Below are 18,907 nucleotides of genomic sequence, written 5' to 3' on the forward strand. Positions count from 1 at the left end.
CCGTGCCACATGAAATGTGTGGTAACCTCATATCTCCGAGACCGCTAACCGGAAGTGGTCGAAAGTTTGCCTACTTTGCGATATTATTAATGTTATCATATTCTGTAAATTTCATGGAAATCGGTTGATAATTGTGGTCTGTAGCCGTGCTACATGAACTGTGTGGTAACCTGGTATCTCGGAAACTGCTAACCGGAAGTGGCCGAAATTTTGGCTACTCTGAGATATTATTAATGTTATCATATTCTGTAAGTGTCATGGATATCGGTTCATAATTGTGGTCTGTAGCCGTGCCACATGAAATGTGTGGTAACCCCCATATCTCGGAAACCGCCAACCGGAAGTGGCCTAAAGTATTGCCACCCAGCGATGTTATCAATGTCATCATAATCTGTAAGTTTCATTACAATCGGGTGACAATTGCGGTCTTTAGTCGTAAGGTTTTGAAATTCTTGCTTACCACATGTGGCAAATAGCCACTGCCTTATTAAAAAAGTGCTAGTAAAAAAAAAAAAGACAAATGTTATTTTCATCCAAGGGTAGATTCGGTCAAAAGGAACTACACTTACTTCTAACACTTACCACTCACTTTGATACCTTGAATATAGTTCAGAATGCGTTTTTACTTTTTATATCAAAAATTATTTTGGTAGGCCGAATGGCAGAACCACGACCTTGACCTTTATTGCTGTAATCCCACATACAAGCACGTGTTGTGATACAACTAATTGTTTACAATATTATTAAATGAAATAAGTCGTAAAGTTTTGAGGCTTTTACGATGAGTGTTTATCAGAGTGCTGCTAGAATACTGAAAGATGCCTTAGAAAAGAAAGGCGCTGTCAAAACATTGGTTTATTCATCAGATGAAAAGGTTATTTTATATTCTACTTGTCTTTTGCAAAGTAGGTGCTTAAAATAATTATACTAACCCTTAATTTAGCTTTAGGAACGGTGTGATCTGACTATGTCCTCTCACCGATCAAGCGCAGATCCTAAAGGAACTTGGTGCTTTATTGTCATTACCACATGGATTAAAAATAAAAAGCTCAATTTTGTTCCTGTTAATTTCTAAGGTATTTTATATCTTGAATTATTCTGTTGGATGACAATTCACCCCAGTCACACCCAGTGCCAATCTGTTCCACAGAGTATTACGAAAGTCTTCTAATATCTCTGTAATTTAGAGGACTGCCTTTAACACATGCTGTCACAGCACGCGCGTCAATCATTGGCTGAATGGCGCGTGCATTGTTTACATAAGACGTTACTGCTTCGATTCTGCCTTTTAGTCATTTTAATACCCATTTACACTAAATAGGAAATAATTTTTACCTACAAATATGTCAAACGTCTTTATTTATTTTTCTAATACATCAAAAAAATGTTTTAGAATTTAATTTATTGGTGGAAAAAAGTTAATATTTGAGACTCATTAAGTCGCATGGATGTCATCCTTATCAGTGATTGTAGCGGCCTAGCGAATATTCACTGTTGATCAGTGTCTGCCAGTACTAGTAGTAGTAGCAGATTTATAAAATAAGTCAAGCGTTGAGATGTACTGAATGCTGAATTGGGTGTTCTCCTAGATTGACACCTATTTCTACTTAATATTTTGAAACTAGTAAATGCTTAGAGCTACCAACCCAATACTTGATTTTGATGTTAATCAAACCACTTCTTACAATTACATGGTGTTTTACTTTAGGTCCACTTCCATTGGAGTGATTTCTCAGCTCTAAACTAGACAGGTTTATCTCCCCTTATCGCTTAATCTAAAAACTACCATTCAGATTTTAGATAACCTTTTTCTTGAAAATTTAGATTTATATAAGCTTACAATTCTCGGTTGGATATAGTAATACTGTTAAATGTCTGTTTTGCCTTTAGAGCAGTCAAGGGTCCAGCAATGATGTGAGACACAGTGGGTTTAGAGAAGAGATAGCCTACCTAGTCCATCAAGGGTTTGATTATATATAACTGTGAAAGAAAAAAGTGAAGGATGCAATTTCAGAAGCTGTCCAATTTTACTGATAACTAAATTTATTACTGATAATGTGACCTTTGGACAGATTCTAGTGTGATTTTTTTACCCCCAGTCAGATATATATATACATGTAAGAAAGTTCCATTGATTGTGTGCTACACACATTAGGGGCATAACAAACACATTTGTGTAAAGAAATTGATAACTTTTATTAATTTATTTCAGGATAAAAGAAAATTGTTTGCTTTGGTTTGTGAGACACTGAAATATAAGACAAGTCTGTTTAAGATCCTGAAAGAGACAGATATATTAAACACTTATGGATGGAATGAAGAAACATGCAAGGAAGTTTTTACAGTATCTGATGATATAGATTATAAATATCTGGCACTTCCTCTTCTCTATGATTATCTATATGGAAAGGGTCTTGGAAAAGCTGGACGGATCCGGGTAAGTCTTGGCACAGGATGTATTTTTTTATTTTTATTGTTTTTAAAGGTTAACATAATAATATAAGATAATTTTTTATGGCTGGATCTAGTGCTTGGTATTGCCACTGCAGTCATGATTTGATACATATTGAAATTCAGGTGCTACGATACGATTCATATCACGATTCATAACCAGGTCAATATTTACCAAATCAACAACAGGATAAATGAATAATTGATATTTTTAGTCCTGCCGATGTCGAAGAAATAAAACTGTTTTATATCACGATATTGATGTGGATCAATTTTAATCCTGCTGATGTTGAAGATATAAAACTGTTTTATATCATGATATTGATGTGGATCAAAATAAGAACAAAAACAATTTAATAGTGTTAGTGTACCTATGGATAATGCGTGTTGTGGATAATTAAGGTGACAGGTTATTTACGTTAGTGTCTCGCGATTCAATACATGAATTGTGAGAAGGTGAATCATGATACATCGATTCAGTTATCGTGCCAGTACTAGCTGGATCGATTTCATTTGGGTCAAAAATAAAACTGTCTATTAACTATTGCAATAGATTCCCAAGATAAAGCCAGTATTGAAATATAACTGATTATGTGGTTTATTGTTCAAATTGAAATTCAATTTAATAAACTAGACGATTTGAAAATAAATTATGTTTTTCAGTCTCTGATAACTAAACACAAAGGCTTGGTTTTAAAAACATTCAGTAAATTAAAGTCAGAAAAAGAAATAAGTGATGTCATAGATCACAAGGTCAACAAATCAAGTAAGTATATAATTTATACACCCCATGATCAGTGAGGAATGAGAAGCCATGGTGGCTCACTGAGTAAGTCGCTGACTCACTAACCAGTATGTCCCAGCTTTTGATCCTAGTTTGTGATTTGTTGACAATGATATTAGAGCTAGTGTGGAAGTCTTTGTAGCTGGTAGCCATATTTAGGTGCCAGACAAGCCACCGTCTATGTTTTAGTACGGATACTCATCTGCAATCTACGAATACTATGAAATGTTTCAATGAACATACTTTCATCTTTATCCAGTAAATGATACAAAAATGTAGATAGATCTATACATAATATATACTATTCAAAAAAAGTAGGGGATATTTGATTTTTAAGTGTTATTAAAGTCACCTAATGAAACTGACGAAGAAACAAATGACAAAATGAAATGAAGTTCACATTCATCGATTTATTCCAAATGATCGTTAGACTAAGTAAGGCACAGACTGACCATTATAAGGGTAAAATGATACCCGGGGTCAAACAGCAAAGTTACCACAGCATCACAACCAAGTCAGTTACGGGTAAATCCTCCTCTGTTTGCCAAACAAGCATTGATCCGACGTGGCATACTCCTAATGAGACGTCTAAGGTCATTTTGGTCCAGATTGTCCCATTCCTGTTGCAACGCAGCAGCAAGTTCTTGGACATTGGCAGGACGTTGTTGACGTTGACGTAACCTCTGTCCAAGCATGTCCCAGACATGCTCGATGGTAATGTGGTGATGTTCTGTTGTTGGAGGTAACCTGTAACGATCCTGGCCCTGTGACATCTTGCGTTGTCATCCTGGAAGATGAAACGGCGGCCATGACGTCGTGCGAACGGCACAACATGGACTGCCAAGATGTTGTCCCGGTAGTACTGGCCTGTAACACGCCCTGCAACAACATGTAAAGCCGTTCTTCCAGCAACAGTGATGCCTCCCCACACCATAACAGAACCACCCCCAAATCGATCATGTCTGATGACGTTAACGTCTTGGAAGCGCTCGTTTCGACGACGCCACACCCTCCTACGTCTGTCCAAAAAATCAACAGTGAACCTTGACTCATCTGAAAACATCACATTGCTCCAGCGTCGATTATCCCAGTGTTGACGATCCCTACACCAACGACGTCTTGCCTGAATGTGATGATCTCTCAAACAAGGGATCACGCGAGGACGTCGGGCGCGAAGGTGACCCCTATGCAGTCGAATCCGAATCGTCTGGCCACTCACTCTCACACCAGTGTCTGTTTGAAGACGAGCGCTGATCTAATTTGCTGTGATGACACGATTTCTCAAGGCCAAGGTACGGATAAATCGATCCTGGGCTTGAGTTGTCACCCTTGGTCGACCTGAGCGTGGTCTGTCCTGTACAGATTGTGTATCACGGTATCTGGACCATAGCCTGCTTATAACAGACTGAGAAACATTCATCGTCCGCGCCACAACCGCCTGTGTTGTGCCGATCTGTAGCATGCCAAGGGCACGTAACCTTTCATTTTGGGTAAGCCGACGCATATCAAAATTTGTTTTCTGGTCACTAAAACAATTAAACTGATGTTTCCACCCTGGAATTCAATGCCACAATGACTGTAACATTCAAAGTCAGAGTCGTGCAAATCTTGGGTTGGACCCCCATGATGATCCCAAGCATCACCTGCATTCCATGCGGTAGCTATTGGTGCGTTTGGGCGTCACATGTAACTGGAAATGTTTCTTCTGTTAGGTTCTATAGTGACTTTTTTCGTAGTCATTTGCATATTTTAGTATTATGCCCCCAAAATCAAATATCCCCTACTTTTTTTGAATAGTATATAACAACCACCTGCATTTTTATTTTCAGGTTTACCAAGATATGTAAGAGTGAACACATTAAAAGCTACACAAGATGATATTATTAACAGATTTCAACAGGAAGGCTGGTTTCTAAAAACAGATTATGAACCATCATTGTATGTACCATATTTTTGGTTTATTTATTTTTATATTAATGAAACAGTAATTGTCAGCCAACTAGCTTTTGCTCCTCAATGATAGTTATGTCATTTACTCAGTTTTCTTACCACCCACCTGTAATTCAGCATCAGATTAATTTCCTCTATAGTCTGTTTCTCAAAACCTACTTTATACATTTTTATTTTAGGTATTGTGAAGTATTGAAGTCTTTGGCTGAATCAGAATTTCTTGTTGATCCTGTTATCCCTGGACTTTTAGCTTTTCCTCCTGGAACTGATTTTCACAGTCATTATCTAAATGATTCTGGTGCTATAATTCTACAAGACAGAGCCAGTTGTTTTCCAGCTTCTATTTTAAATCCACCCCCAGGTAGCCATGTTGTTGACTGTTGTGCTGCACCAGGCAATAAGACTACTCAATTAGCTGCCATTATGAATAATGAAGGGTAAGAATGGAACCATTTGTACTTACTTCTTTGAGGGAAAGAAACCCACGATCTCATGAGTAAGCTGAAGGGAATTCATCCCAACCAATTTAGTAGGAAATCAATACGTAGAAAAGCATGATGCCAGAAAAATATTTCCAAGGGCAGCAAGACAACGAAACACCATGTATTCATTATATCATTATCCTACTCTGTAACTCTCACTTTGAAAGGCAATATTTTCAAAAACTAGAGGTAACACAAATTGTATAGGCATCACTGTAATCTAATTCACAGCTTACAGCTAAACGTAAGATTGTACAAAATACAAAAAAATTATTTTTGTTTGTTTTATTGAAAATCATTTATGTTTATTATATTGTATTTTGAAGGAAAATATTAGCATTTGATTTAAGTAAAGAAAGACTGGCAACACTACAAGAGTTTATAAATAAAGGGGAAGTAACTAATACAACTGTTCGATGTGCTGATTTTATGACTATTGATCCTACTATAAAAGGATGTGAGAGTGTAGAATATATACTGGTTGATCCTTCTTGTAGTGGTTCAGGTAAAGCTCATTTCTACATATCAGAACAATATGAATACATGAGATTAAAAAATATTTTGTTTATCATTGTTATAGTGTAAATTATGTTATAGAAAAACTCATAAGGTTCTAGAATAAATTCACTTATATCCCATCTAAAACCAAGTTCACTTTGTGCCTTAGAATTTTTGTAGACCCACATTCAAATGTGGTCATCACGCGTGTCCATCGACCAGCATCTGTTTTTCCAAAATTTATACACAGTGTTTATGTTCATGAGATAAGGTCTATTGATTTTCATCGAGTTCTGATTATTACAATATGAGTTATGGCCCTTGATGAGTTAAAAATGTGTTATGCACTCTCTAGAGACTAAAAATAACATTCAATTGACTTAAAATTCATACATATCACAGTGTTATGTTTATGAGATGAAGAAGTCTATTGATTTTCAACTATTTCTACTAATTCGAACAGCTGATTACCATACATGTTATGTTTTTTTAGTCCTTGAATAACTAGAAACCTGTTAAACAGGCATTATGTAAGAGCTAAATCTGCCTATTGCAGGTCTTTCTTTATGTCTTAAATGTTATATAAATTATTATGGATTGGGCATTAATTAAACATACATTATGCAAGAGCTAAATTGACCTATTGCAGGTCTTTCTTTTGGCCTGAAATTTTATCTAAATTATTAATGAGACATTTATTAATTTATCCAGACCATAATCAACTCTCGATGTCATCACTATCCTGCGATATTTATCGGATTGGAATACATTTTTTGAAAAATAATTGAACGTAAAAATGGATAATCAAGACTTTTTTTCCTCATACTGAGATTAGTAATGATATCGATAGCTAGGCTCAGAGTGAAGTAATTTGACTGAAATTTTCAACATATTCCCTTTTAATTATCTATCTTTTAACTATTATAGCCAGAACTGTCAGATCTTTATCTAATCTTACCTAATGCAGCTTTAAGTTTTGTGATCATTTTTATAAGCCCACATTGAAATGTGGTCGTATATTGTCATCGCCCCGTCCGTCCATCCGTCCATAGGCGCTCTAGAGACTAAAGTTCATATCCGATTGACTTTTAATTTATACACAGTGTTTAAGGTCATGAGACGAAGAAACCTATTGATTTTCAATGATTTCTGATAATTACTGTCAGAGTTAAGGCCCTTGAGTGCTTTGAAAAATCTTGTGGACACTTTAGAGGCTAAAGTTAATATCTGATTGACTTCATGTTTATACAGTGAATAAGGTCATGAGACGAAGAAACCTATCAATTTTTATACGCCCACATAGAAATGTGGACGTATATTGCCGTCGCCCCCGTCCGTCCGTCGTCCACAATTTCTTGTGAACGCTGTAACGCCAAAAGTTATCATCCAATTGTTTTAAAATTTATATATGTTATTCATAATAACACAACTTTATGGATTTACTACTTCTTAGTTTATTACATGCAATGTTTCAATACTCTTACAGGTATCTTTATCAAGCAATGAGCAATAATGAATAATAACCTACATTTATAGTACATCCATGAGTAAAAACAATATAACAATCAAAACATAACATTAATTAAGATTTATAACAACAACTATTTCCCTTTGAATATATGTTGTTATATGTTGTTTACATTAGTGAGATGAAGAAGCCTATTTAATTTCAATAATTTCTGTTTATAACGTCTAGAGTTATGGCCATTGTTTCACTTTGTTGAACCTTGTGAACGCTCTAATGCCAAAAGTTAACATCTTATCATTGTGAAATTTATATGCAATATTTAAATTGGGGAAACGAAGAAGCCTATAGAATTTCAGCAATTTCCGTTTATTACTTCTAGAGTTATGGCCCTTGTTTCACTTTGTTTAACCTTGTGAACGCTCTAATCCCAAAAGTTATAATCCTATCTTTCTGAAATTTAAATGCATTATTTAAATTAGGGAAACGAAGAAGCCTATTTAATTTCAATAATTTCCGTTTATAACGTCTAAGAGAGATGGTCCTTGTTTCACTTTGTTGAACCTTGTGAACGCTCTAATGCCAAAAGTTAGGATCCGATCTTTGTGAAATTTATATGCAATATTTAAATTGGGGAAACGAAGAAGCCTATTGAATTTCAGCACTTTCCGTTTATTAATTTTAGAGTTATGGCCCTTGTTTCACTTTGTTTAACCTTGTGAACGCTCTAACCCCAAAAATTATCATCCTATCTTTCTGAAATTTATATGCATTATTTAAATTGGTGAAAGAAAGAAGCATATTGAATTTCAGCAATTTCTGTGTATTACGTCTAGAGTTATGGCCCTTGTTTCACTTTATTGGACCTTGTGAATGCTCTAACACCAAAAGTTATCATCCGATCTGTCCAAAATTTATATGCATTATTTAAATAAGTGAAACGAAGAAGCTTGTTGAATTTCCGCAATTTCTGTTATTACGTCTCGAGTTGAGACCCTTGTTTCAATTTGTAGAACCTTGTGAACCCACAAATGGCAAAAATTATAATCTGATCTGTATGGAACTGTCTTGTAAAGGCCCCCAATTACCTACAAAGGAATAAATATGCGACAACCATTGTTGACAACTCGGACGATTTAGCTGCTGTGGGTGTATGTTTCGTTGCCTGGCAACCTATCTTTAACAATTTCCGATGATCATGGCAATTGATATTAATTCTTTTGTTTGCTAAATATTAGAATAGGGCAGAACTAGAAGCCAAATGGGTCGTTACTCGTAATCAGATTTTAGTGTGTTGTAAATATTTTTATATCTGACAAAAGAAAAAAATAAGCAACAACCCTTGTTGACTCCCCGAACGACTTAGCTGGTGTGGATGTATGTTTTTTTGCCTGACAACCCATCTTTTTGATTACTAATCCTGAATTGATATTGATTTTATCAATGATTCCTGTATTTCAGGAATAGCTGAAAGAAGAAATGAGTTAACCGATGATGTCCGTTCCACGGCTAAAAAACGATTGCGTAAACTCAGTAGATTTCAGTCATTATTATTACAACATGCTCTTTCTTTTCCGTCTGCTAAAAGAGTCGTATACTCCACCTGCTCGGTCCATGAAGAAGAAAATGAACAAGTAGTGGAGGAAGTTTCCCAAAAATTCCAGGACAGATTTCAGCTGGAATATATTTTACCAGAATGGACCATGCGAGGAAGGGATGGGTATAACTGTTCTAAATTTTGCCTTCGTTTAGACACTAATCAGCATTTTACAAACGGTTTCTTTGTTGCTTGTTTTGTTTTAAAATCAAAAAACTCTAATTCTCAATTGGTAAATGATATTAATGGTGGACAGTCAGATGAAGATATGCCGACAAACAGCAATCATAAGAAAAAGAAGAAAAGAAAATTATCACCATCCCCATCTAGAACAGACAATGAAATTTCTGATGTGAGTGAAGTGAAAAAAGAAAAGAAATCTAAAAAGAAGCATAAGAAAAAACATTTATCAGATGATGAAGAAAGTATAGAAAATAATGAAGAAATTAAGGAACATACTAAAAAGAAGCACAAGAAAAAACATTTATCCGATGATGAAGAAACTCATGAAGAAATTAAAGAACATACTAAAAAAAAGAAAAAGAAAAGTAAACATTCGTCAGAAAATCTTGAAGAGGACAGTAATAAACATTCTGATAACAATGTTGAAATTGATTCAAGTATTTCGAAAAACAAAAGAAGAAAAAAAAAGAAAAGTCATGCAATAAATGAATAATTTAATTAAACATTAATAAGAAACCAATCTAGTTAAAACACAGATCCTATTTCGTTTCGTTTTTATAGTTCAAAATTTCGTTTTACTTGTCTTTACTACACTTGGATCTGGAAGAGTTGTTATTTAACTCGTGTTCTGAATGGTGTCAGGGATAAGCTAATGAAACGGTCTGTTACCGCGATCTTTAGGTGTGTTTTTCACGGAACTGTGGGTAATCCACTAGTAACATCAATGCTGATTGGTTAATCAAATGTCTGACGTCATAAGGTCATAAGTCGGTCTTTTGACCCCTGACGTGACCTATCGCTATAACTTGTTAGATCTACATGTAGTGTAGGCCATCGAAAGTATATAAAAAACGAAATGAAATATAGATCTGTATTTTAATCAGATTGATAAGAAACCAAAACAAAAAATTATAAAATTAAATGTTTTGAATTTAGTGGATTTTTGACTTGTTTTCATGATTTATATGGACATACTGTCATATGTTGGTTAAATATGTTAAAATTCGATTCTCTCATTTTTCTAGTGCTGAGATAGAGAGAAGAATTGTGCCTCTATTTTGCCTTTCTAGCTCACAACTATAACACAAAATTTTAAAAAAAATTCTCAGTTGATAGTCACTTGTTATCAGATATGCTGGCAGTAAGATAAGATTGTAGGCTTAACCCTTCGCCATAGAGGATGAACCTTTTCCATTGCCGTCCATAGTAGGTTAACATATTTTGCTTAATAGTAGGACCTATTTTAACCTGCCTACAGACATGAACACGTCTCTAGATAAAAAATCTGTGCTTTGAAAATCTGAAATCCATGCTTTGAAAAAATGCTATGTAGCCTTGTGAATTTGGCAAGATCATCCACCACTTTCGATTTCTGTTTCAAAAGTTTTGTATTGTTGACATATTCCCACCACCACCTAAAGCACGAAAATTACATAGCAGAACATCGCCAGGTGCAGGTGACAGTGAAGGTTTGTTTGCCTGTGGATTCACTTTGGATGTTTCTTTGGGCTGTTAATGATACTGATACACAGTTATAAATATAAATATGTTAATTCTGTTATATTTTGGTTATAAAAGTGTAAGCCTGTTATCGGAAGTTAAATTCTGGAAATTTTCAGGAATCCCCAAAACACAGGAAACTGTGCTTCACCAATAAAACCTTAAAATAGGCCTTACTTAATACAGGTTCTTAATTGTACCGGTAATGCTTATTGGTGCTGACAAGACAATAATATGTCCCGTCATTGGTATCAGACTTCTGTACAGTAAAACAGGATTTGGCAGTTGGCAGAAGAGTAACCAGATGAAAGAAAACTACTAAAGCCCACCTTCTGACCAATCGATATTTTATTTAAATTCAGGTTCCTCCATATGAAAAGGGTACCTGCCCACTGCCCAGCTGATGAATTTTTCCTTGGTTCCTCACTAGAGTGAAACGGCAACAAATGATAAATGAAACATCCCTGCAATTTCGAAAAGATAAGGCCAAAACTCTGATCTGTAGAGTGTTCAGATAAAAATGTTTAAAATTGGTTCAGCATGAAATCAGACAACCAAATAGATAGGTAACCTTGAGAATTAACCCAAGACCCATTAACAAGGAACTTAGTCAAACAGTGACACCTTGGTTAAATTGAGCAATGAAAATGTGGATGTTTATAGTGGAACAACTATAATATTAACATATATAATAAAAAACAAGTTCTAGCTATACGAACTTATAAAATGAATGAGAAGGTTAGTGGCAGTATATTTTTTAGGAGGAGAAGTCTTACGCATTCCTTATACAAATCATATAATGAAGTTCGCAAAATGATTAGACGGTGTGGCATATTTTGCCCTGGCAGAGACGCGTTATTGATTTACAAACACTGCACAGTTTCACACATTTCTTTGTCCATAGAGATTAAAATTCAAAGTACATAAAACCGATTGTGATAAAGTAGTGGCGATTTGGAGCCTCTTCTAAATGTGTGTGTGGGGGACGGGGGGGGGGGGGGGGTGTATTTCCGTGCCACTACACAAATCCCTTTACCATCTAATATATATAATAATAGAGATGAAGTTTTTCTTTGAAGTGCATGCACCTTTCTTTACCAGCCCCTGCTTAAACTCTCAGTGTGCTATAAGGGAGATTTAAACCGACCAGCGGTGCTATAGGGCTTTATTTCAAATTACAACGTGTTTACGGGACCTTGGTTTTCCATTCCATCCCAACTACTATAGACTACTTTCTCGGATAACACTGGGTTCGAACCTGGATCACCTGTTTGGTGAGCCAAACTGAACCACGGTTGCCCCGCAATGTCTCAGTTTTTCGTTCCATCTCAACGACTAGGCAACACCTTTCCTTTAGGAATTGCAAGCGTTAACCCCATTAAATAGAAACCGCGTTTGAAAAATCTCCTCGGACCACATCTGGAATCGAACCGGGATATTCAAGGCGAGAGCAAAGCTCATGTTTACACTAGAACACATACTCTTTTTCAGTGAGAAATGTATTTCAACTTGTAGGGGCACATCACATACACTTCATTTATCAATGAAACTAATTGTAATTCCCACTACTTTTATATGTTATCATAAATATACATACCCACTTTTATTATATTTTTATAAAGTACTAGAGCGTGTTTTTATCAATGGTCCTTTTTGAACTGTCTACCTTAAAGGCAATATTCTAGAATCTCTCCATACAAATTTTCATATAAAGGCAATTGTCATAGATATACACAATATGAACAGTTGTCATACGTTGTAAAAATGAATTCAATAGATCTTTTCAAGTTTCTATACTTGATCGTCTATTGATGTTTAACAATTGGTAAAACATTTAGCCCGATTTATTCTTACACCAAACAATGATGTATTGACATTTCTACCGTACTCTCATATATCTGTTACCCAGTGTACACATGGGATATTGCACAGGGTTTGATATTAGTTTTAAAAAAAATGTTATTTCTAATATTGTGATTTTCTCAGTTTTGTGGTTCATCTGGTTTTGTTTTATATGTGGTGTTAGTGTTATTCGTGAAGTGTTATATCGTTAAGATCGTTTTATTTTTCAAACGAGATACAGATTATGCCGTATTGTGCTACAAAAAGAATTGTATCATAGACCACCGTAATTCCTTGAATAATATCTGTTGTTGAATATGAATTATTAATATTATGATTAATGGGCTGAATTGGATTGTGTGAAAATATTGTTTTATATAAAATATTACTTCATTTAATATGAATGACGTATCAGCTATCTTGTTATAGTTTGATCTATAAAGTTGGACATATTTCATATAACGATGACATCATCTACAAAGACAAGTGCAGTAAGTATTGAAAATTTATCAAATTTTAATACTATAGGGACAATCTCTAAACGAATAATCATTTATTTTGAATGTTTGATCGGAATTCGGTTTTTGAATACTAATATTACACGTAGTTTACTTTTTGACTTCGACAGTGTAACACAAAATGGGTTTTTATCTGTAAATATAAATTCTTCACAGATATCCCACAATATATAAATCTAGAATTTTACTTTCGACCAATATCAAATAGGTCTAACTATTTTTCTTGCGATTTTGTAATAGAATGGGGAAACAGAATAGTCGAAATCAAGATATTCATATAGTTTATATTTTGTTAGATAATATACTTTCACTGGATGAGTCCTAGAGATGCAATTTGTGGAAAAGTAGGGAGTGGTGTCGCTGCCCTGACACCAAGGTATAGCAGATACTAAAGACAACATTATATTTGGTGCATGTTTGGAACGCGGTAGACATTGTTGGTGTTTTGGCGGGTGTTTACAAAAGTTGCATGGCAACACTAATGTGCATTGTTTAATTCCATGTTTTACGCTGTAATTATTGAAAAGGTTTTTTCAAATCCTATTGGCAGAAGGCGTAGCAATTTATGAAGACCACTATAGTGAAATAGCAACAACCGTATATGACAATAATAATAACTGAATAATAATAAAAAAAAGTCTACCACATAATAATAGGTAGCTAATTATATTTCGGCTATTTGGAAGTATATAGGACATTCAGGTGGTTCATTTTTAGTCATTGCGTTAATACAAACGTTTAAACAGTCAATTTACAAGTATTATAGTTTTCATAGCCTTTAACGAACACTGGCACAAATTACCTTGCTAGATTTCTCGGCCATTTGTCCGAGGTGATTTTGAATATGATGTTGCTTAAAGATACATTATGTAAGATTTAGATAAAGACCTATAATAGTTCCCCAAAAATAATTCAAAATAAATATATTGAACATTTCATTCAAATCTGAGCCAAGTTTTCACAGTTTGAAGTTTTGACCAGATGTGGCAAATGTTGTTTATTACCGTGGCAACGTTACATGTTCATCGAAACTCAGCCTCGCTTCTACATTTTAAAATTAAATCATTAAATGGCGACCGCATTTTAATCGCTTTCTGCCATCCGACAGTCTAGAGAGTTAATTATAGGATTGCCATGTGAATGTCTAAATAATAATTTATACAATATTTGAATAATGGATCTTTAAAATTAATTTTCTTTCATTGTGCTAATTCCCTTTTAAACTAGGTGTGTCAACCCTATAAATTTCTTTTTCCCTTTACGATAGGCCTATTATGTTTGAACTGTATTAATGGCTTTAATATACATTTTGTATAGGAATGAAATTTAATATTATATTTATATATCAAATAAAGCAAGAAATAATATACAAACATGTACACTATAAAATATTATATAAATCAAACTACCTCAAGAATACTTTCTGATATAGATAGTAAATGATATATAGATAAATACATGTTGAGAATAAATTATTACATGTCGGCTATAAAATTATGATTTATAATTACAATATATTATATACAATATACAGTCAAGTATGGCAAACAACAGCCATCGCAAGTGTTTGCCTTTCAAAAATGCGTATTAAGAACTTAGTTAAAGTATACAATAAAAGTGTGTATCTCTTTAAAGTTTCTAGGAAGAATTTTCCCGCACAACGGCTATACAACGTATTTCGATTTCCAACAGTCGGGTATCTTTACCATGATGCCCGTGGTAAACGCGGGCTAAACGCATTCCCTTGCAGTATAGTCCACCCTACGTCACTGACAATAAGCAACCAGGATCGAACCCGGGACTTCTCTGGTTAGTGAGTCAATGCCATACTCACTGTGGGTCCTTAGGCAAAAAAATCAGACGGAATTCTGTCTTCATACATAGCCAATACGATATTCGTACCATTAAAGGACAGCATCTCGCATTGAAGGTTTTAAAATTGTGTCGTACCCGATTTGACGTTATACGAATACTTGCATGTCCAGTGTTTTAGGCAGCCAACCAGAAACTTCATTATATTTCAAATCCCTTTATGTCTTTATGTACTTTTCAATATAATCAGAAAGCCGAGAATGATTTTGTCTTTATTTTGATACATTTACCGTTACCGTGGTGTTTAATCTAAAATACTAATATCAGGCTATCGCCCATATTTATATATTGGCTATACGTGCACGCGTCCACATCAACTGGAAATATTTCAACAATGTCTCTTTAAGTAACCAAACATTGATACGTGTTATAAACCCCTAGTGTACACCAAAATCAAAGAAAGAAAAAAAAAGAATATCATACGCAAGCTAGTTGTCACTTCACGTCATAGTGAAATATTATGTCTTTAACGTCAATACATACTTAACAAAATGTACTGTGGGAAGAAGCACTGTTATTACTGTAATGGAAAAGTTTTATTACATTTTGTAAATTCACCACTAATTTTCAGCCACAAGGACGCCCAACTTACTGCATTGGTTTGTATACATTTCTTAACCTGTTTTTATTACCTTAGACATATTCTCATATCACTTTATGCGAGGACTGGGATTGTTCATAGACATATCTAATATATTATTTTGGTTAGATATCACGACGAGCCTGGCACTACCAGTGGAATATACCATCGCGCATCAGGGTTAGGTTTCACCATTAAAAAAATATTTAGCTAACAGATTTTATGATTGTCTGTTTTATACTATATATTTTTTGCTTTCCAGATAGTCAATGGTAATGATGTCTTCCGGTTACAGAACCTGAGTATGCATTTAGGTGCACCAGCAGACGACAGACGTCTAAAACCACCAGCATTAGACCTTAAATTCAGTAAGGATTCCGAAGATTTCATAAAATCAGGGAGTGACGAGGATTATCAGGGACATTATCCGGCATCACCAAAAAAGGCCGCAAAAAGGGATATTGGAATAAAACAAATGACTCATCCGGAAATTAATATTAAACCTGCAAAAAGTCATAAAGTCCACAAAAGACATAAATTGAGTGGACATAAGAAACAGCGAAGGAAACAACGTCATGGTTCTGAAGCCGACTCAGAAACAGAAAGTGATGCCAATACCATAAGGCACAACTCGCGACCTCCAAGGAAACCTTATCGAAATTACAAAGACTACTATGACTCAGAGACACAAGAGATGGGGAACGATCCACGTTCATTCCATCATGCAAAGCGTCAATCCCGAGCACATATCTTGAGTCGAGCGGAGTTGCTCTTAGATCGTCGGAAAAGTTATCCGTATGCAAAATCTGATATTGATGTTGACTCCCCTCTTCCTGAACTGGACACTGGACGATCTATGAGTTTAGGCAACCCAAGCCCCCTCCCACGCGATACTTTGAACGGACTGTCGCGTCTTGCCGTGGACGGTTACAAACCACAAGTCTTCAAACCCCAGCCGCCATTGTATGGATTCCAAGACAAGGATATGAACTCTCGTTCGTCATTTTATCCACCCCAAATTAAAGTCCAACAACCCTCGCAATCGTCATTTAATGCGTCATCAGTAATCAAACCGTACGAACCTCAGGAAACATTGTATAAACCTAATACAAATCAAGAGATATCACAGGCCGCGGGATCTAAAGTTTACCAATATGGCAATACATATTATTCTTACAAAGAAAATAAAACGAACAATAAGCCACCACCTTCTCAAAATCTAGTTGGCAATATAACAATGAACGCATTGTGGAATCTCCAAAAAGAAACGAAAAATGAACGAACTAATATGAATAATCTAACCCCCGGACAAGGAATATTGTCGTTAGCTGGTCATTGGGATGATTTGGAACAAAGTACTGTAATTGAGACGGTCCGTTCTTCGTATAGTGTACGAGATAATAACGATATTGGCAATAAAAGAACAGGATTAAAGTCATTTCGAAGCATGCAGAAACAAAGACGTTCTGAAAATGGTTATGAATCGGTAAGTACTCTTTTATAATTGTTAAAGTTGTACTTCATTGAATTCTCTATATTAAGAAACCATTGCGTTCTGGATGGCATGAGGGGTTAGTCAATGAAACCATCTGTTACGGCGACTTCTTGGCGTGCAATGTACGGAACTGTGCGTAAACCACTAGAAACATCAACGCTGATTGATTAATCAATGTCTGACGTCATTGGGTCAAAGCCCTGACGTGACCTTCCGGTACAACTATTCTGATCTTCATGTAGTGTAGGCCATCGAAAGTATAAAAAAAAAAACGAAACGAAATATAGATCTGTATTTTAATCAGATTGGAAACCATAATTAAAGATTCAAATGATATATAAATTTTTATTTAGATATTTATTCATATGACAAGGCAATAGTCAACGCTAGATCATCGAATGGTTTAGATATGGGTGGGTAAGACAATGCCCGACATATCCACGTTAGCCGTTAATATGGCGACACTCACGTTTCATTTATTACTCTGGCAATAAGAACCATCAATCGCCGGAGACAATAATTTAAGCTAATTTTTGTCAAAATTTTAAACATTCTTAATAAAGTAATGGGATTGAAGCTTTCAATATACTATATTCATTTTTTATAGCCTCATGGAAATGTGGACATATATTGCCGTATTCCCCGTTCGTCCACCGGTCCGTGCGTCGTCCACAATCTCTTGTGAACGCTGTAACACCAAAAGTTATCACCCGATTGTTTTAGAATTGACATATATGTTGTTTACATTCGTGAGGTGAAGAAGCCTATTTAATTTCAGCAATTTCCGTTAATTACTTCTAGAGTTTGTCCCTTGTTTCACTTTGTTGCACCTTGTGAACGCTCTAACATCAAAAGTTATCTGCCAATCTGCATGAAATTTATATTTGTCATTTAAATTAGTAACAATCCTATTTAATTTCAGCAATTTCCGTTAATTCCATCTAGGGTTATGGCCCTTGTTTCACTTTGTTGAACCATGTGAACGGTCTAACGCCAAAAGTTAGCATTCGATTTTTGTGAAATTGATATGCATTATTTAAATTAGTGAAACGAAGAGGCCTATTTAATTTCAGCAATTTCCGTCAATTACTTCTAGCTTTATGGCTCTTGTTTTACTTTGTGAACCTTGTGAACGTTTGAATGACAAAAGTTATCATCCGATCTGTATGAAATGTATATGCATTATTTAAATTAGTAAAACATAAAAGCATGTAAAATTTCAACAATTTCTGTTAATTTACTTCTAGAGTTAAGGCCCTTGTTTCAATTTGTTGTACTTTTTGAAGCCTCAAACAACGAAAATTATAATCTGATCTGAATGACATTGTCTTGTAAATGCCAATTACCTACAAAAGTATAAATATGCGACAGCCCTTGTCGACCCATCGGACAATTTTGCTGCTGTGGGCGTATGTTTCGTTGACTGGCAACCTATCTTTTTGTCATTATCGATCTTTTAACTATGATAGCAAGAACAGTCAGTACTTTATCTATATACACACTGCATCTTTAAATAAGTTATGTTACTGTTAGTGAAATAATTCTTCAATTGATTTTAACGCCAATAGTTAGAGTACTTACCGATTCATAACCATTATCAGAACGTCTTTGTTTCTGCATGCTTCGAAATGTCAGTTGACATTTTCGTAGTATTTAACCAAGAATCTACAAAAATAAAGACAATTTGTTA

At 35.0% G+C, this 18,907-nt stretch overlaps 2 protein-coding genes across 3 annotated transcripts in view; both read left to right on the forward strand.

Moving 5' to 3' along the window:
* The first annotated feature begins 701 nt into the window (after nt 1-701).
* On the forward strand, nt 702-10,345 carry LOC126826652 (28S rRNA (cytosine-C(5))-methyltransferase). Its single transcript, XM_050555628.2, has 7 exons — nt 702-874; nt 2,213-2,437; nt 3,115-3,217; nt 5,065-5,173; nt 5,365-5,622; nt 5,994-6,172; nt 9,092-10,345. Exons 1-7 carry the CDS (start codon nt 782-784, stop codon nt 9,901-9,903), a joined length of 1,779 nt encoding a protein of 592 aa, XP_050411585.1. The 5' UTR covers nt 702-781; the 3' UTR covers nt 9,904-10,345.
* Nucleotides 10,346-12,833: 2,488 nt separating this feature from the next.
* Nucleotides 12,834-18,907, forward strand: part of LOC126826645 (77 kDa echinoderm microtubule-associated protein) — a 59,939-nt gene continuing 53,865 nt past the window's right edge. Inside the window, exons 1-2 of one of the 2 annotated variants that reach the window (XM_050555607.2) lie at nt 12,834-13,243; nt 15,985-17,208. In XM_050555607.2, coding sequence (XP_050411564.1) covers nt 13,217-13,243; nt 15,985-17,208 — 1,251 coding nt within the window. In that variant the 5' untranslated portion in view covers nt 12,834-13,216. Of the gene's footprint in view, nt 13,244-15,637; nt 15,742-15,984; nt 17,209-18,907 lie in introns of those variants that run through there. The other variant, XM_050555608.1, reaches the window with a different exon arrangement.

Source organism: Patella vulgata, chromosome 7 (genome assembly GCF_932274485.2).
Source record: "Patella vulgata chromosome 7, xgPatVulg1.2, whole genome shotgun sequence".
In the NCBI taxonomy this organism is placed as follows: domain Eukaryota; kingdom Metazoa; phylum Mollusca; class Gastropoda; family Patellidae; genus Patella; species Patella vulgata.